The 20,981-nt window shown below is 38.4% G+C and overlaps 1 protein-coding gene across 1 annotated transcript in view; it reads left to right on the top strand.

Moving 5' to 3' along the window:
- Positions 1-20,981, top strand: part of LOC100484901 (ATP-binding cassette sub-family A member 3) — a 120,658-nt gene extending 99,677 nt beyond the window's left edge. Inside the window, exons 18-23 of the mRNA XM_034669565.1 lie at positions 6,708-6,895; positions 7,526-7,696; positions 8,078-8,268; positions 19,593-19,666; positions 20,062-20,176; positions 20,851-20,981. Of these exons, the coding sequence (XP_034525456.1) occupies positions 6,708-6,895; positions 7,526-7,696; positions 8,078-8,268; positions 19,593-19,666; positions 20,062-20,176; positions 20,851-20,870 (759 nt within the window). The 3' untranslated portion in view covers positions 20,871-20,981. The remainder of the gene's footprint in view (positions 1-6,707; positions 6,896-7,525; positions 7,697-8,077; positions 8,269-19,592; positions 19,667-20,061; positions 20,177-20,850) is intronic.

Below are 20,981 nucleotides of genomic sequence, written 5' to 3'. Positions count from 1 at the left end.
AGAAGACCACAGGGGAAGAGAGGGAAAACTGAATGGAAGAAATCAGAGAGGGAGAGAAACCAGGAGAGACTGTGGACTCTGGGAAACAAACTGAGGGTTTGTGGAAGAGGAGGTGGGTTGGGGATGCACACCCTCAGGACCTTCTCAGCAGTTGACCCAGAAGCCCCACCTCTCTGCCCTTTGTGCTTCTAAAAGCACAAGCAGTCCTGGGTTTGCACAAGTGTTTCCAGCTGTTGGGAGCGGTCCCGCAAGCGGCCTGGGTTCCAGTGTGCCCCTGCAGCTCCTGGATCCTGTTTAAGCACTGTTATCCTATTATAAAGCCTTTCCTGGCCAGCCATTAGGGCTCTGTGAGTTATCTCTGTGTCCCCCAGCACAGCACTTGCACGCAGGTATTATATCAATTTCCACAGCCAGCTTATAGAGGTTCCCTCCCTCTTCTGTTTATCTTCCTCTGCCCACAGAATCACACCTCCACCTTTCATACCTTGGGACAGGTGGTGTTTTTCTGCTTGTAGAGATCCAGATATATATTTTTCCATCTCAGGCTGATTTCGTGGGTTCATAATGGTTTGGTAGATATCCAGCTAAATTCAGGGGACTGGTTGAAATGGAGTCCCCTACTCTTCCGCCATCTTTCACACTGATTTTTTTTAAAGATTTGTTTATTTTAGAGAGCATGTGTGAGCAAGGGGAGGATCAAAGAGAGAGGGAGAGAAGCAGACTCCACACTGAGTGAAGAGCCCAACCTGGAGCTGGATCCCAGGACCCTGAGATCATGACCTGAGCTGAAATCAAGAACCTGATGCTTAACCAACTGAGCCACCCAGTGCAATTGATTTATAAATATTGAACTTGTATTCAACAAAATTACTAAATTCTCTTAATTCCAAAATTTATCTATAAATTATACTGGAAGGTTTACTTTTAAATCATGACTGCTGCAGATAATGAGGGTTTATTTTCCTTTCCAGCCCTGTGCTTTTTTTCCCTTACCTTATTGCAATGGCTAGGACCTGTCCTCAGCACACAACAGAAATGGCAATTGCAGAGTCTCAATCTGAAACTCACAGGCAAACTTTCTTATTCATGTTTTGTTTTTACCTGTAAATGCCTCTTATTTACCATCATTGACAAAAGATATTTTCACTGTGTATAGAATTTGAGGTTTGCCATTACTTTTCTTTAGCAAATTGAGCTGTTTCATTATCACCTAGTTTCCATCACTACTTCTGAGAAATTAACTGTTTGATATTTCTTTATAATCTCTTTTCTCTGTAGCTGACTTTTAAATTTTGTCTTTGTTTTATATAAGCTTCAATATGAAATATTTAGATATGAATCTTTTAAAATTTTGTCCTGCTTGGAATATGTTGACGTTCTTCAATTTCTCATTTGGTATCTTTAATTGGTTCTGGATCATTTTCACTTATGATTTCTTCAAATATTTCTCCTGTTTCTTTCTTTATCTCCTTCTGCAACTTCAGCTATCCAGATATTTCCAGTCTGTCTCTTGTTTTCATGCTTCCCCATTTTTAATTTTTGTACTGCAGCCAAGAAGCTTTCTTATTATGTAATCTCCAGGCTAAATTAATTTCTTCCATTGTCATTAAATTGCTGTCAAGAGCATTCCCAAAGTTTGGAACAGGCTTTATTTATTTACTTATTTATTTTTAGTTTTAAAATGTTATATATGGTTCATCCCCAAACTATCCAAGTGACTTTATACTTTTCTTTTTCATAAAGATTTTTTATTTTTTATTTTTTTTGATGTAAAGTTCGATGATTCATTAGTTGCATATAACACCCAGTGCACCATGCAATACGCGCCCTCCTTACTACCCATCACCAGCCTATCCCATTCCCCCACCCCACCCCGCTCCGAAGACTTCAGTTTTTTCTCTGAGTCCATAGTATCTCATGCTTCATTCCCCCTTCTGATTACCCCCCTTTCTATATCCCTTTCNGCTCCGAAGCCTTCAGTTTTTTTCTCTGAGTCCATAGTATCTCATGCTTCATTCCCCCTTCTGATTACCCCCCTTTCTATATCCCTTTCTTCTCCTACCGATCTTCCTAGTTCTTATGTTCTATTGATGAGAGAAACCATATGATAATTGTCTTTCTCTGCTTGACTTATTTCACTTAGCATTATCTCCTCCAGTGCCGTCCATGTTGCAGCAAATGTTGAGAAATCCTTCTTTTTGATAGCTAAGTAATATTACATTGCATATATGGACAGATTTTTAAAATTTTATTGAGTTTTTAATTCCAGTATGGCTAGCATACAGTATAATATTAGTTTCAGGTGGACAATATAATGATTCAACAATTCCATATATTATTCAGTATTCATCAAGATAAGTGTGCTTTTCATCACCATCACCTATTTCACCCATCCCCCACCCACCGCCCCTCTGATAACCATCAATTTGTCCTCTATAGTTAAGAATCTATTTCCTGGTTTGTCTCTCTCCCTCTTTTCCCTTCTGTTTGTTTATTTGTTTCTTAAGTTCTGCATATGGAATGAAATCATATGGTGTTTGTCTTTCTGTGACTTATTTCACTTAGCATTATACTCTCTAGATCCATTCGTGTTGTTGCAAATGGCAAGATTTTATTATTTTATGGCTGAGTAATATTCCATTTCATATATATGCATATACCACTTCTTTATCAATTNCTTTATCAATTCATCAGTCAATGGACAGCTGAGCTGCCGCCATAATTTGGCCATTGTAAATAATGCTACAATAAATACTGGGGTGCATTTATCCATTTGAATTGTGTTTTTNTATCAATTCATCAATCAATGGACAGCTGAGCTGCCTCCATAATTTGGCCATTGTAAATAATGCTACAATAAATACTGGGGTGCATTTATCCATTTGAATTGTGTTTTTATATTTTGGGGGTAAATACCCAGTAGTGGAATTACTGGATCATAGGGTAGTTCTTTTTTTTTTTTTTAAGATTTTACTTATTTATTTGATAGAGAGAGAGACAGCCAGCAAGACAGGCAACACATGCAGGGGGAGTGGGAGAGGAAGAAGCAGGCTCCCAGCGGAGGAGTCTGATGTGGGGCTCCATCCCAGAATGCTGGGATCACACCCTGAGCCAAAGGCAGACACTTAACGACTGTGCCACCCAAGCACCCCCATCATAGGGTAGTTCTATTTTTAATTTTTTGAGGAAACTATACTGTTTTCCACAGTGGCTGTACCAGTTTCCATTCTCACCAACAGTGCAGGAGGATTTTCCTTTCTCCACACCCTCACCAACACCTGTTGTTTCTTGTGTGGTTGATTTTAGCCATTCTGACAAGTACAATATGATATCTCACTATAGTTTTGATTTGCATTTCCCTAATGATGAGTGNTGGATCATAGGGTAGTTCTATTTTTAATTTTTTGAGGAAACTATACTGTTTTCCACAGTGGCTGTACCAGTTTCCATTCTCACCAACAGTGCAGGAGGATTTTCCTTTCTCCACACCCTCACCAACACCTGTTGTTTCTTGTGTGGTTGATTTTAGCCATTCTGACAAGTATAATATGATATCTCACTATAGTTTTGATTTGCATTTCCCTAATGATGAGTGATGTTAAGCATCTTTTCATATGTCTGTTGGCCATCTGAATGTCTTCTTTGAAGAAATGTCTGCTCATGTCTTCTGCCCATTTTTAAATTAGATTATTTGGATTTTGGGTGTTCAGTTGTATAAATTCTTTACATATTTTGGATACTAACCCTTTATTATGTATGTCATTTGCAAATATCTTCTCCATTCAGTAGGTTGTCTTTTAGTTTTGTTGATTGTTTCCTTTGCTGTGCAGAAGCTTTCTATTTTAATGTAGTCCCAACATTTTATTTTTGCTTTTATTTCCCTTGTCTCAGGAAACATATCTAGAAAAATATTTCTATGGCCAAAGCAGAGAAATTACTACCTGTTTTCTCTTCTAGGATTTTTATGGTTTCAGGTCTAACATTTAGGTCTTTAATCTATTTTGAGCTTATTTTTTGTGTGTGGTGAAAGAAAGTAGTCCAGTTTCATTCTTTTGTATGTAGCTGTCCAGTTTTCCAAACACCATTTGTTGAAAAGACTGGAGACTGTTTTTGTCCCATTGCATATTCTTGTCTTTTTTGTCAAAGATTAATTGACCATATAATCATGGGTTTGTTTCTGGGGTTTCTATCCTGTTCTGTTTATCTATGTGTCTGTTTTTGTACCAGTACTATACTGTTTTGATTACTACACTTTGCAGTACAACTTGAAAAATAATGGCAAGAGTGGGCATCCTTGTCGTGTTCCTGAACTTAAGGGAAAGGCTTACAGCTTTTCCCCATTGAGAATGATATTTGCTGTAGGCTTTTCATANAAGAGTGGGCATCCTTGTCGTGTTCCTGATCATAAGGGAAAGGTTTCCAGCATTTCCCCATTGAGAATGATATTTGCTGTAGGCTTTTCATAGATGGTTTTTATGAGATTGAGGAATGTACCCTCTATCCTTACACTCTGAAGGGTTTTAATCTGGAAAGGATGCTGTATTTTGTCAAATGCTTTTTCTGCATCAATTGAGAGGATCATATGATTTTTGGCTTTTTCCTTCTGGATAAAATCTATGACATTGATAGATTTGCAAATGTTGAACCACCCTTGCATCCCATGGATGAATACCACTTGGTCATGATGGATAATCCTTTTAATGTACTGTTGGATTCTAGTAGCAAGGATCTTGTTGAGAATTTTGGCATCCATATTCATCAGGGAAATTGGTCTGTAATTAACCTTTTTGATGAGGTCTTTGCCTGGTTTGGGGATCAAGGTAATATTGGCCTCATAGGATGAGTTTGGTAGCTTTCCTTCTCTTTCTATTTTTTGAAACTGCTTCAGGAGAATAGGTATTATTTCTTCTTTGAATGTTTGGTAGAATTCCCCTGGAAAACCACCCGGTCCTGGTGTTTTGTTTTTTGGAAGGCTTTTTATCACTGTTTCAATCTCTTCATAATTAATTGGCCTGTTTAAAAAATCAATGTCTTCCTGTTTCAGTCTTGGTAGCTTATAGGTTTCCAGGAAGGCCTCCTTCTCTTTCAGATTGCTTAATTTATTGGCATAAAGCTGTTGATAAGAGTTTCTAATAATCCTTCCAATTTCATTGGTGTTGGTTGTGACCTCTCCCTTTTCATTCATAATTTTATTAATTTGTGTCCTTTCTCTATTCCTTTGAATAAGTCTTGTCAGTGGCTTATCGATCTCATTTATTCTTTTGAAGAACCAGCTTCTAGTTCTGTTGATCTGCTCTATTGTGCTCCTGGTTTCTAATTCATTGATCTCTGCTCTAATCTTGATCAACTGCTTTCTTGTGCATGGATTAGGCCTGTCCCTCTGTTGCTGTTCCAGCTTGTTGAGGTGAGAATATAAAACCGCATTTTAGATTTTTCTATTCTTTTGAGTGAGGCTTGGATGGCTATGTATTNGTTGAGGTGAGATTATAAAACCGCATTTTAGATTTTTCTATTCTTTTGAGTGAGGCTTGGATGGCTATGTATTTCCCCCTTAGGACTGCCTTTGCAGTATCCCATAGGTTTTGGACCATTTTGCTTTCATTCTCGTTGGTCTCCATAAATTGTTTAAATTGATTTTTGATTTCCTGGTTTATCGAATCATTCTTGAGCAGGATGGTTCTTAGTCTCCAAGTGTTTTGAGTTTCTTCCAAATTTTTCCTTGTGGTTGAGTTCCAATTTCAAAGCGTTGTGGTCTATAGTACAATTTGAAATCTGTAATTGTGATACCTCCAGCTTCATTTTTTTATGAATATATTTCTAAGTTTAAAAAATTTATTTGAACATAATAAGCACAATCATTTGAACATCTGATCTGATAATCCCAATATCTGAAGTCATTTCAAATATGTTTCTCGTGAGTGTTGTTTCTACTGATGGCATTCATGGTATCTTTTTCTTTGTTCATTGAGTTATGGTTGTATGCAGCCATTTACTTGCAAAAACTTATAAGGGAGAATAACTTTATACCTAGAATAGAAGAAAGGGTTTGTTTTGTTTTTGCCAAGAGATTAGGGGTGTAAACAATCTGGGATTACTGTATGTTAATTAATAAAATTTCAGAGGGAAAGATATGAATTTAGTATTTAGTATTCAGAATAATTTTAATTATTTTTAATTTTAATTAATTTTAATAAAAGGATGTTATTATCTTTTTCTCTTGTCTATGTGCATCTAAATGCAAATCCATAAAGGGGTTGGTTATTGGCAAAACAACAGTCGTTGCATTCTTCTGTTTGTGGGAGTAGGGAAAGGCTTTGCTTCTATTTCAGCCTCACTGTGAAACAAGATCTACACATGGCTGTGCAGGTTGTGCAGTGCAAAAAAACTTCCATGGTGGCCATGTCCTTTAGAGTTTCTTATTAATGAGGGGAGAATCTCATATTCTAATACTCTTCCAAATTCAGTGGGCTCTGGGATTTTATTTTGACTTTTTCTTTCCTAAGATCATTAAAAGTGAATTGAGGAACCTGTTATTCCAACTTATTACAATAGATTCAGCAGCCATCATTGTGTAACCTTTAGAAAAGAAAAATTCTTGGTAAGACTCTTAGAGACATAGCTTGGAGGACTGTGGTCTTCTGTCTAATCCAGCGATGCTCGGCAGGATAGATGACTTGGGTCCTTATTAAGGCAATTCTTGTAATCAGGTGAAGTCAAGAGTTGGCTATTGTCCTCAATCTGATGCATTGTTGGAATACATGACTGGTCGGGAAATAATGATCATGTGTGCCAGATTATGGGGAGTCTCTGAGCCCCAGATTCAGCTGTATGTGAATAAATGGTTGAGTTCAATGCAACTGGAACCCCATGCTGACAAGCTTATCAGAACCTACAGGTGAGTCATTTCATTATGATGATCTTTTTGTTGCTCCCATAAATGTTGATATGCTTCCCTGTGTTTCTGATGTTTGAAATAAATGAGCACAGCTCCACCTAGGTCCCTCTGTCACACAATTATATAATTGTAAAACTATCTCACAAGTTGCTAGGTTTCAGATAATAGTAATAAGACAGATCAATGTAGTTCCGTGTCTTTCCTTTGCAGAGATGAAACTAAGAATCCTAGTTCTATTTGAACTGTAGCCTCTAAGTCTCAAAAGGGATTATATTATTCTTCCTAGTGTCCATATGGTTCTTTGTCTGCCAAGAAAGGAGGAATCTAGGCCCTTTGAATTATGGTAGATTTTTATACTTGGGAAATCATGGTACCCTAAGCACAAGTAAATAAATGCCACTGACGGTGTACCTAAAATCAGTTACATAAAAGTCAGTCATCTACACTTCAAATGAAAATTAATTGATATATACACCTGTAATGGGCTTGCTAACTTATTGAAATACAACTAATCAACATTATGGAATTCATATTACATGTTTGTTGACATGTTTGTGCTGTTTCCTATAAGTAACTAATTTGAATAACCTCCCTTTCTCCTAAATTTTCTCTCTTTCTATGACCATAAAGTGGAGGAACCAAACGTAGGCTGAGTACTGCTATTGCCCTAATGGGAAAGACCTCAGTCGTTTTGCTGGACGAACCGTCAACTGGTATGGACCCTGTAGCCCGACGCCTGCTCTGGGATGTTGTGACATGGACACGTGAAAGAGGCAAAGCCATCATTATAACTTCCCATAGGTGTGGCTCATTTGGAGGCTTGAATGAGGGTTGGCAAGTATTATGGTGGTTATAAGCGAGAATCATTTGGGGAGAGGAATATTGACAATAAATTTGCTTAGGTATGTGATCTCTTCCTTAATATTAATGAATGGAATGGCCAAAAATCCTCATTGAGTTAAATAATTAAGAATGTGGAAAGAGCAGGAAGTTCAGGAGATGTTCTGTTTGGGCATTTGTACTCTAGTACTAATTGTTTGAAAAATTTTCACTTTCCAACTATGATCTTTATGATTAGCAAATTCCATTTCATATTGAAAACAGAGTCACAATATCCTGGCTCCATTTGAACTACAGAATGTCCTCCAAAACAGCACTTTTTATGCTATCATGTTTTGCTAGAATGGAGGAATGTGATGCGTTCTGTACCAGGCTGGCCATCATGGTACAGGGAAAGTTCCTGTGCCTGGGTAGCCCTCAACAGCTCAAAAACAAGTTTGGCAATATTTACATCCTGAAGGTCAAGGTCAAGATTGATGCGCAGGAGGATAAACTGGATGGTATCAAGTATTTCATCACACTGACATTCCCAGGTAAATAAGGTAATTTTATATAGATGTGTTAGATCATGGGGTTTTTTTGTTTCACCATCCATATGTTTAATGTCTTCAACAACTGTTTCCTGTGGCTTATTGATATTTATTGATCTTCCATGCTGAATTCCTTTTGGGAATCCTTCTTCCTATAGTTTCTTGGCATAATTAAGGCATGTGTTTTCCACACATACAAAAAGGTTCTCACTTAGCTCTTGTATCATTTTATTAAGGCAGCTTTGGATTCGAGCTGTCAATATAAATTATATTACTAACGTCATATTTTTTAGTACAATTCTCAATTATTTTCACATATTACCCATGCAAAGTTTTAAGGCTTTTTCCCTCCAACTACGTATCCCTAGTCTTTTGATGTCTCAGCCAGGATGTGGTATAGAAATGCAAACAATGACTACNCGTCATATTTTTGAGTACAATTCTCAATTATTTTCACATATTACCCATGCAAAGTTTTAAGGCTTTTTTCCCAACTACGTATCCCTAGTCTTTTGATGTCTCAGCCAGGATGTGGTATAGAAATGCAAACAATGACTACTAAGCTTTTCTCTTCTTTCAAAACTACTTCTGCTTCTGCTGCTAAATTCAACAAGCACCTCTCTGCCTACATGGTATAATACCAGAGATAGCAACTATTTTTTTTTCTGTCCTTTACCTCTCTTTCCTAAATATAAAGCAGAAGTATGGCAATGATTTTAATAATACTGGTTTTTCATCTTAATTCCACTTTGTTAGGCTGAGCAAAATATCACAGAAGTTCTCATTGTGTGTCAGGCTGAGGAGTTATAAGTTTATCTTCCAGGCAATGGAAAATATCATGATTGATTGCACAGTAAGAATAGAGAGCAGAAGATAGATAAAAAATGAATGGAAGAGAAGATGTGGAGAACAGATGTATGGGAAAGTAATTACACCAGTGTTGGTCATAGTGATTGTGATGTGCCTATGACACCTGCAGATGGATGTGTCCATTAAGAAGTTCAATACTCACTTAATGCATTCATTCAGCACATATTTTTGAGTACTTATTCTATCAGACTTCTATTTCACGTGGTGTCTAATTAACACAAAGAGAAGCTGTAAACAAAAAACCTCACTTATTGTGTGCTGTCCTAGCTCTGCTTCAAGGAGGGATACTAAACACTGACCCAAGACTTGAGGATGTGGACACGAGAGGTTAAATGAGAATGTGGGTTCGAAGCACATTCTCAGCTGTAAGGTGGTCATTGCCCTGCTCTTCCTTACATCATTCTGGAGCAAATACCTCTTCAAATATGACAGAATCAAAAAGGAACTGACTTGGAACATATACCTAAATGTTGATTTTCAAAAAGAAGATATAAATATTGCAAGCAAAAGTCATCTAGAGTGTATACTTTAAAGAGGATTTACCACAATAATCAGATATTTGGGGTAAATGATTCTACATAATCCCAAGGAAATTCAACTGATATGTGTTCTTTTTTTAAAATGCAAAGATGATTCTATTTCTACAACATGGAAGATTATATATTCTGAAAAGTACTACTGGTAAAATGAAACTAAAAATTGATCAAAATTAAACAAATACATCTCAAAAGAGAGAAAAAAATTTTAACCAGAAAACAAGAGAAAAAAAAGAGAAGAAAACAAAAAAGGAAACAGTGAGCAATTAGAAAATGCTAACTGTGGAAGCAAATGCCATTGTAACACTGGGGTAAGTGATGAAGCTCTGGACCCTCTCCAGGGTTTGGAAGCTCATGCTGAGACTGCCATGTAAAGGGGGACCCTCAAGTGGGCAGTCAGAACCATCCTCTGATTCCAAGCAGGAACAAGCAGCGGTCCTCTCTGGATGAAAGGATCTCAAATTTAAGGTTGGAGTGGGGAGAGACCCACAGAAGGCAGATATGAGAAAATACCAGAGGAAGGTCTACACTGGGAGGCCATATTACTTGATACATCCCAGAAGCCTCTCAGAAGGAACCCTACAGGAAAGGACTCAAAAGCTAAGAAAGATATTCTGTCCCACCTCACCTTCTATATAGGAAACTCCTTCTAAAGCTTTAAGAAAATCTCATTTAAAGATAAATGACTGAAAAGAGTATAACTGAATCCCACAGAAAAATATCATAAGTAAAAGAGGATAAAAGAAAATACCTACAGACATTGAAAGAACAGCAGAGCTACAAGGACACAAAACAGATGAAATTATTATCTAATATTTCAACATGAGCCTAAAGAATTAAGAAGGGAATGAATGGTATTTAAGAAAATCCTAAATTCCACTTAAAGGACAAGGAGATTAGATGGCTAGCCAGCAGGGTGATATGTAAACAGCTGACCACATTGGAGAGGGTATTTTAAGTTAAACATTTCAGAAATACTTAACTATCAAGAGCAAATAAACCATACAGAAAGCACAAGGAAAATGGAGATTGGAAAGGAGAAAAACAGAAAACCATCAAATGGAAACACAGGTAAGCTTTTGAAAAAAAGCATGCAAGAAGCAAGGCAAGGACAATCCAACACAACTATGAAATTAGTCCAAAAGGAGACAAGCAAAGCCATAGATTACAACAAATACTAAAAACTATAATTCAAGAAAATTTCCTAAAATGAGACAAACCTGCTTATTGAAAGGACAACCTGAAAAACTGACCCAATATCATCAACACCAAAGAATATTCCAATATAACTATTGTATTTTAATAATAAAGTGGGATGACCTTTGGATCCCAGATTTAAAAAAAAAAACAACAAGGGAAGAATGAAAATTTACAAGGGAAAGAAAATTAGACTGATTTTGGGCTTTGTGACAAAACATCTTATGCTAAGAAAAATGTAAGCCATAGTTTTCATATGGAGCCAAAATGATTTTCAAGAATAAAATTCAAAAAGAGTTATAAACAAATAGATATTCAGGGAATATTATTCCTGATGGCTCTCCCTGAAGACTGTACAGACAAAAATTTCACATTGGAGGAGGAGGGAGTTAAGATGGCGGAGGAGTAGGGGACCCCTTTTTCAGCTGGTCCCCTGAGTCAAGTTGGACAGGTACCAGACCAGCCTGAACATCCACAGAATCAGCCTGAGATGCAGGAAGAGACATCTGGATCTCTACAAATGAACATCTCCAGGACTGAGTATTGAGGTACGAAGCGCGGAGCCGTGAAACTGCGCACAGATATCGGAAGATAAATGGAAGGGGGAGGGAGCTGCTGCGTCCGGACGCCGGGAAGTGGTAGCCACCTGCATGGGGGAGCTGGCAGACTCCCGGACCGACACCTGCGAGATAGCAAACTGAGACCATGGGCCGGGGAATGCGCACCACCAGACTCAAACGGAGCTCCGGTGTGCTCACTGGAACCAGACTGAGACCAGGAGCTCCCGGAACATGCGGGGGCAGCTGGCAGCTGGCAGCTGGTGGTGTTAGAAACACAAAGGACAGAGACACACCAGCCCTGGAAGTGAGGGCTGGGATGCCGGGTGTGGGGCGCACATCCCAGAACGCTGCAGGGTTGAGTAGCACCAACAGAAACAGAGTTAAAGTGGCCAGAACATCAGTGAAGAATGGCCCGAGATCCCTCTGTTCTGAGACAGAGGCTGAGATTTGGCCACTGCTGCTCTGACTCTCAGAAGAGGCAGAGCAAACCGCCAGGGAAAGCTGCCAGAGAACAAAAGCCTGGAAATACCGGCTCACATTGTGCCCATCCCTATCCCCCCTCACAGGGGACACAGAGACTCCACCCAAACAGGGTTGCCTGAGTATCAGCGCGGCAGGCCTCTCGCCCAGAAGGCAGGCTGAAAAATCAAGAAGCCCACATCCCTAAGGTCCCTATAAAACAAGGGCGCACGGCCTGGATCCCGGTCAATAATTTGGGCTCTGGACAACCCCGCAACCTCTCCTCATCAGAATGACGAGAAGGAGAAATCCCCCCCAGCCAAAGAAAGACAATGAGTCTGTGGCCTCTGCCACAGAACTAATGGATATGGATATAACCAAATTATCAGAAATGGAACTCAGAGTAACAATGGTCAAGATGATGTGTAGACTTGAAAAAAGTATTAACGAAAATGTTAATGAGAATATAGAATCTCTAAGGGCGGAAATGAGAGTGAATCTGGCAGAAATTAAAATTTTTTGAGCCAAATGCAGTCAAAACTAGAGACTCTGACAGCCAGGGTGAATGAGGCAGAAGAACTATCAGTGAATTGGAGGATGGGTTAGTAGAAGACAAAGCTAAAATAGAAGCTGGACTTAGAAAAATCCACGCCCACGAATGTAGGTTACAGGAGATTACTGACTCAATGAAACTTTCCAATGTCAGAATCATCGGCATCCCTGAGGGGGTGGAGAAAAACAGAAGTCTAGAAGAGATATTTGAACAAACTGTAGCTGAAAACTTCCCTAATCTAGCAAGGGAAACAAGCATTCGTGTCCAAGAGGCAGAGAGGACCCCATCCAAGCTCAACCAGGACAAACCTACGCCACGGCATGTCATAGTGCAATTCGCAAATATTAGATCCAAGGATACAGTATTGAAAGCGGCCAGGGCAAAGAAATTTCTCACGTACCAAGGCAAAGGTATCAGGATTACGTCAGACCTGTCTACAGAGACCTGGAATGAGAGAAAGGCTTGGGGGGGCATTTTTAAAGCTCTTTCAGAGAAAAACATGCAGCCAAGGATCCTTTATCCAGCAAAGCTGTCATTCAGAATTGATGGAGAAATAAAGACGTTCCAAAATCGCCAATCATTAACCAATTTCGTAACCACGAAACCAGCCCTACAGGAGATATTAAGGGGGGCTCTATAAAGGTAAAAAGGCCCCAAGAGTGATACAGAGCAGCAAGTCACAACCGATACAAAGACTTTAAAGAGAAATGGCATCATTAAAATCATATCTGTCAATAATCTCTATCAATCTAAATGGCTTAAACTCTCCCATAAAACGCCACAGGGTTGCAGATTGGATAAAAAGACATGACCCATCCATTTGCTGTCTACAAGAGACTCATTTTGAACCCAAAGATGCATTCAGACTTAGAGTAAGGGGATGGAGTACCATCTTCCACGCAAATGGACCTCAAAAGAAAGCTGGAGTAGCAATTCTCATATCAGATAGACTGGATTTTAAACTAGAGGCCATAGAGAGAGATACAGAAGGGCACTATATTATTCTTAAAGGAAGTATTCAACAAGTGGATATGACAATTATTAATATATATGCCCCCAACAGGGGAGCAGCAAGATACACAAGCCAACTCTTAACCAAAATAAAGAGACATATAGATAAGAACACAGTAATAGTAGGGGACCTCAACACCCCACTATCAGAAATAGACAGAACACCCTGGCAAAAACTAAGCAAAGAATCAAAGGCTTTGAATGCCATACTCGACGAGTTGGACCTCATAGATATATATAGAACACTACACCCCAGAACCAAAGAATACTCATTCTATTCAAATGCCCATGGAACATTCTCAAGAATAGATCATGCTCTGGGACACAAAACAGGTCTCAGCCAATACCAAAAGATTGAAATTATCCCCTGCATATTCTCAGACCACAACGCTCTGAAATTGGAACTCAACCACAAGGAAAAACCTGGAAGAAACTCAAACACTTGGAGGCTAAGAACCATCCTGCTCAAGAATGACTCGATAAACCAGGAAATCAAAAAACAAATTAAACAATTTATGGAGACCAACGAGAATGAATACACAACGGTCCAAAACCTATGGGATACTGCAAAGGCAGTCCTAAGGGGGAAATACATAGCCATCCAAGCCTCACTCAAAAGAATAGAAAAATCTAAAATGCAGTTTCTATATTCTCACCTCAAGAAACTGGAACAGCAACAGAGGGACAGGCCTAACCCACTGACAAGGAAGGAGTTGACCAAGATTAGAGCAGAAATCAATGAATTAGAAACCAGAAGCACAGTAGAGCAGATCAACAGGACTAGAAGCTGGTTCTTTGAGAGAATCCATAAAATTGATAGACCACTGGCAAAACTTGTCCAAAAACAAAGAGAAAGGACTGAGATTATTAAAATTATGACTGAAAAGGGAGAGGTCACGACCAGCACCATTGAAATTGCAAGGATTATTAGAAACTTTTATCAACAGCTATATGCCAAAAAACTAAACAATCTGGAAGAGATGGAGGCCTTCCTGGAAACCTATAAACTACCAAGACTGAAACAGGAAGAAATAGATTTCTTAAATAGGCCAATTAACTATGAAGAAATTGAGTCAGTGATAAACAACCTTCCAAATAATAAAACTCCAGGCCCAGACGGTTTTCCTGGGGAATTCTACCAAACATTCAAAGAAGAAATAATACCTATTCTCCTAAAGCTATTTCAAAAAATAGAAACAGAAGGAAAGCTACCAAACTCATTCTATGAGGCTAATATTACCTTGATCCCCAAACCAGGCAAAGACCCCCTCAAAAAGGAGAATTACAGACCGATTTCTCTAATGAATATGGATGCCAAAATCCTCAACAAGATCCTTGCTAATAGAATCCAACAGTACATTAAAAGGATTATCCATCATGACCAAGTGGGATTCATACCTGGGATGCAAGCATGGTTCAACACTCGCAAATCAATCAATGTGATACATCATATCAACAAGAAAAGACTCAAGAACCATATGATCCTCTCAATTGATGCAGAAAAAGCATTTGACAAAATACAGCATCCTTTCCTGATTAAAACCCTTCAGAGTGTAGGAATAGAGGGTACATTTCTCAATCTCATAAAAGCCATCTATGAAAAGCCTACTGCAAGCATTATTCTCAATGGGGAAAAGCTGGAAGCCTTTCCCTTAAGATCAGGAACACGACAAGGATGCCCACTCTCGCCACTATTATTCAACATAGTACTAGAAGTCCTTGCAACAGCAATCAGAAGACAAAAAGGGATCAAAGGTATCCAAATCGGCAAAGAAGAAGTCAAACTGTCTCTCTTTGCAGATGACATGATACTCTATATGGAAAACCCAAAGGAATCCACTCCCAAACTATTAGAAGTTATAGAACAATTCAGTAAGGTGGCAGGATACAAAATCAATGCCCAGAAATCAGTTGCATTTCTATACACGAATAACGAGACTGAAGAAAGAGAAATTAGGGAATCCATCCCATTTACAATAACACCAAAAACCATACGTTACCTTGGAATTAACTTAACCAGAGACGTAAAGGACCTATATCCTAGAAACTATAGATCACTTTTGAAAGATATTGAGGAAGACATAAAAAGATGGAAAAATATTCCATGCTCATGGATTGGAAGAATTAACATAGTTAAAATGTCCATACTACCCAGAGCAATCTACACTTTCAATGCTATCCCGATCAAAATACCAACGACATTTTTCAAAGAATTGGAACAAACAATCCTTAAATTTCTGTGGAACCAGAAAAGGCCCNGTATGGAACCAGAAAAGGCCCCGAATCTCCAAGGAACTGTTGAAAAGGAAAAACAAAGCTGGGGGCATCACAATGCCGGATTTCGAGCTGTACTACAAAGCTGTGATCACAAAGACAGCATGGTACTGGCACAAAAACAGACACATCGACCAATGGAACAGAATAGAGAACCCAGAAATGGACCCTCGGCTCTTTGGGCAACTAATCTTTGATAAAGCAGGAAAAAACATCCGGTGGAAAAAAGACAGTCTCTTCAATAAATGGTGCTGGGAAAATTGGACAGCTACATGCAAAAGAATGAAACTTGACCACTCTCTCACACCATACACAAAAATAAACTCCAAATGGATGAAAGACCTCAATGTGAGACAGGAATCCATCAAAATTCTAGAGGAGAACATAGGCAACAACTTCTATGACATCGGCCAGAGCAACCTTTTTCACGACACATCTCCAAAGGCAAGAGAAATAAAAGATAAAGTGAATTTGTGGGATTTCATCAAGATAAAAAGCTTCTGCACAGCCAAGGAAACAGTCAAAAAAACTAAGAGGCAGCCCACGGAATGGGAGAATATATTTGCAAAGGACACCACAGATAAAGGACTGGTATCCAAGATCTACAAAGAACTTCTCAAACTCAATACACGAGAAACAAATAAACAAATCATAAAATGGGCAGAAGATATGAACAGACACTTTTCCAATGAAGACATACAAATGGCTAACAGACACATGAAAAAATGTTCAAAATCATTAGCCATCAGGGAAATTCAAATCAAAACCACACTGAGATACCACCTTACGCCAGTTAGAATGGCAAAGATAGACAAGGCAAGAAACAACAATTGTTGGAGAGGATGTGGAGAAAGGGGATCCCTCCTACATTGTTGGTGGGAATGCAAGTTGGTACAGCCACTCTGGAAAACAGTGTGGAGGTCCCTTAAAAAGTTAAAAATTGAACTACCCTATGACCCAGCCATTGCACTACTGGGTGTTTACCCCAAAGATACAGACGTAGTAAAGAGAAGGGCCATATGCACCCCAATGTTCATAGCTGCATTGTCCACAATAGCCAAANCATAGCTAAATCGTGGAAGGAACCGAGATGCCCTTCAACAGATGAATGGACTAAGAAGTTGTGGTCCATATATACAATGGAATATTACTCAGCTATCAGAACGAATGAGTTCTCAACATTTGCTGCAACATGGACGGCACTGGAGGAGATAATGCTAAGTGAAATNGGATAATGTTAAATGAAATAAGTCAAGCAGAGGTCTCTCATCCATGGAACATAAGAACTAGGAGTATCGGTAGGGGAAGAAAGGGATAAAGAAAGGGGGCATAATCAGAAGGGGGAATGAAGGGGCGCCTGGGTGGCACAGTGGTTAAACATCTGCCTTCGGCTCAGGGCATGATCTCGGTGATCTGGGATCGAGCCCACATCAGACTCCTCCCTATGAGCCTTCTTCTTCCTCTCCCACTCCCCCTGCTTGTGTTCCCCTTCTCGCTGGCTATCTCTGTCGAATAAATAAAATAAAATCTTTAAAAAAAAAAAAAAAAGGGTAATGAATCATGAGAGACTATTGACTCTGGGAAACAAACTGAGGGCTCCAGAGGGGACGGGGGTGGGGGAATGGGATAGGCTGGTGATGGGTATTAAGGAGGGCACGTATTGCATGGTGCACTGGGTGTTATACGCAAGTAATGAATCATGGAACTTTACATCAAAATCTAGGGATGTTCTGTATGGTGACTAACATAATATAATAAAAAATTATTGTAAAAAAATTAGAAGAAATAAAAAATACAAGTGATAAAAAAATATTTCACATCGACTGAGGAATGAATGGAGACGTTTCGGCATAGGAATTATTGGGAGCACTGAATGTTTATACCAGTATCTTAAAAGAGAGGACAATTTATGGGTATTAGGAAAAGATGTTAGAATGAAGTTAACCATTAGAAGAAAAATGTATACTTTACCGTAATTCTAATATAACAGTAAGAAAAAGAACCAGCCACAAAGTGAAATACAGACACAGACATATTTTGTATATTTACATTTGTATTTATATTTATGCATTTATCCTGTATATATGCATATATAACTTTAAAAATTATATAGGAGGACTATAATTAAGCATATTGTTCCTTTCAACATATGTAAATAGACTTAAATCCTGCATTAAATGAAAAAAATTTCAGCATGGCTCACAAGCAAAATTCAGTTCTCTAATGTGTATAAGAAGCAAGCACTACTAAAAATACTAAATCAGAGAGGATAAAAATTTTAAAAATGGGCTTCATAATTCTTTTGCTATCCCACACTTGATCTTTAGCAATTTATTACATTTTTTATTTCAGCTTATGTCATTTGGTATTGTCTGCCTTGTACAAGCAAATGTTATGGTCTTGATCTTGTCTGTAAATGCCTGTCTCTACCAAGATATGGGTTAGTTATTTGCCCTGAGTTTGCCCTATCAGGAAACTGATGGGTTCCAGAAATGCATTAATTTGCAATTTGTCCAGCTTTCTTGTATTAACAGTGGGAGTGACAGTCTTTCCAACTCAGTGTATCTCACAGGTGAAACTAGACCAATTTTTTAAAAAGCAATGGCCCAATGATTCTACCTACAACTATATTTTACACACTTGCATCTACCTGTTAAAGGAGATAAGTAAAATACTATTTCAGTCAGTAAATTCACAATAGTCTTCTATGTCTATCAGTAGTAGCCTAATGGAAAATAAATTGCAGAACACTCATATGCCAGATTACTATTTAGAGAAGAAAATGAATTATAGCTATATGCAACCGCATGAATGAATTTTACAAACATTGAGCGAATGAAGAAAGAAAATATACCAGATGATTCCATTCACATAAAGGTCAAAGGTAGGAAAACTCTACCTCAATTTTTGGAGTTATATGCATAGGTAAAAACACCTTTGAAAAGGAAATGTCCACAATAACAATGAAGGTATTGGTAATTTTTTATGGGGGATAGAGGCTGAGAAGTGGGACATGGGAGTGTCTGGGTTACTATTACTTGGCCTAAATGGGGTGATTTCACCAGTGTTTGCTTTCATTAAACTCCATGTTCAAATATTTCACACACAAAAAGAGCTTTATGGGATCATGGAGACAGAACATGCATTAGAAATCACATTAAGAAAAGCCACTCATCCTTATAACATGTATTTTTTACTTTAAAACATTTTGACCCCAGTTAATCCAATTTGCAACAACCTACAAATGTGCACTGATGAGTGTAAATACATTTGTTTGTTCCAATTAGAAGTGGATACCACCCTCTTCCCTTTCATTCCACCAGTGGGTTCTTATTCACCCATGAACAAAACCAGAACGCATAGCCTGACTTGGATGATTTATATGTATGATTTCCTCTTTCACAGGGCATGTGATCATGAAAAAACAAGGAGGCCTTGTTCTGCTGCCCTCCCCACCAAGCACATTGCACATGTATACATATCCACACAACCAGAGTGAAAACCTGGCTAGCTCATATTCTCAGCACTACGTTCAGGAATAAAGTTTTGTTGTAACATTAGAATTTTAAAAGGCTCAGAGTTTTTACAGGGGGTATGTAAGCTGACAATTTTATTGTGCCTGAAAGTCTGCCCTTGATAATTGCTATGAATTCCACATAATAAGACTATTTCATCAGGAATAAATCCAAAAGGAATTAACCATGTCATATATATCAAAGAGAGCACGTTATTTGACCATGTCCCTTTTTGTATTAACAATATCTATTCACCCCTCTATTGTGAATAATTAAGTTGATATAGCAATATTTTGGAAAATTAAAATGATATCTGCAAGATTACTCATCTATCCTGTCTTTCATTTCTTAGGTAGTGTATTAAAGCAGGAGAATCAAGGGATCCTTACCTACTACATTCCCAGCAAGGACAACAGCTGGGGAAAGGTAATGTAGAAACCATGACCTTCTAACATTACATATTAAGAGGCACTAATGATAGGGGGGTATTCGATATTCAGGTATGTGTAATGGGAGCCTGGCATTGTATGAGAAGCAGAAAAGTAACCTAAATTATGTGATTTTTCAAAAATACCTAGAGTTTAATTGTTGTTCCTTAAATCCCATTATTAGTCTATGTCCATCAAGACAATGGGGACAGAAAACTGCTTCCTTGCAGATCCTCAGTTACGTTTTCTATCGTTTTCTCATCTCCCCCTTTTGTCCTCCAACATTAACTTGACAGGACTTGGAGGAAGTGCAGGAGAGGCTTATCTGGGTTGGGAGCTGGAGTCGAGGATTACGATGGTAACTGCACTTTTTTATTGCTGTTGTTGCTAAAGGTGTTTGGTATTCTGGAGGATGCTAAAGACCAATTCAATTTAGAAGACTATTCCATCAGTCAGATAACGCTGGAACAAATCTTCCTTGCCTTTGGTACCCCAGAGAACACAGAAGGTGATTATAAAGAAAGGTACCATGAGATTCACTCCCAACCAGTGACCCTTATGTCTTCCTTAGACTACTCTGTGTATACCTGGACACACAGAGGGACATTATTATGTGTGTGCATATCTTGGTATAAATATATTTACATCATAAAGAGCCTTCCAAAGAGGAACATACATCACTCTTTTGTAGATTTACATGAGTGGCCTATGTATACAGCATGTGCAAATCTAGAGACATTTAGTGAAAATCCTGTTCATTTTCCTAGAAATATAGAAGAGCACCATTAATCAGGGTAGGAAAAGGACCTATTCCTGAGCATTCTGAATGTTTAAACAGAAACATCCAGAAATGGTGGTGCTGTCAAATGGGACAGCTTGAAGAGCAAGAGGATTATGTTTCAATACTTGAGACATGGTTAAGAGGAGCGTTAAGCCTGTATCAAATCATCTTTCCCACAAATACACACTTACATAATTTTATACCAAAAAGGATCTAATTAAAATCAATATCAAAGTTTAAGGGGTAAGGGTAAGTTGGGTTATTATTTCCAAAACCCAAACCAAGATTCTTCATTTGCAAGAGAAACTTTGTATCAAGACATTTAAAGTCCAAGAACAGAAAGTAAAACAATTCTTTAAGAGTGTGTTTTCTTTCCTATTCTCACCCCACTTCTGATTAAGAAGGAAAGAAGAAGAAATGAAGAGGAGAGGGAGACAGAGAGCTCTTTCTCAGATCTTGTTTGGGCACACGGAATCCCCCATAAGCCACATGAGAAATCTAATCACTCTCAAGATTCATGGGCAGATGAGCA

The sequence above is a fragment of the Ailuropoda melanoleuca genome, chromosome 10 (assembly GCF_002007445.2).
Source record: "Ailuropoda melanoleuca isolate Jingjing chromosome 10, ASM200744v2, whole genome shotgun sequence".
Taxonomy (NCBI): Eukaryota; Metazoa; Chordata; class Mammalia; order Carnivora; family Ursidae; genus Ailuropoda; species Ailuropoda melanoleuca.
Note: the sequence above shows the minus strand (reverse complement) of the source record. Positions and strands in the feature narration are given on the sequence as shown.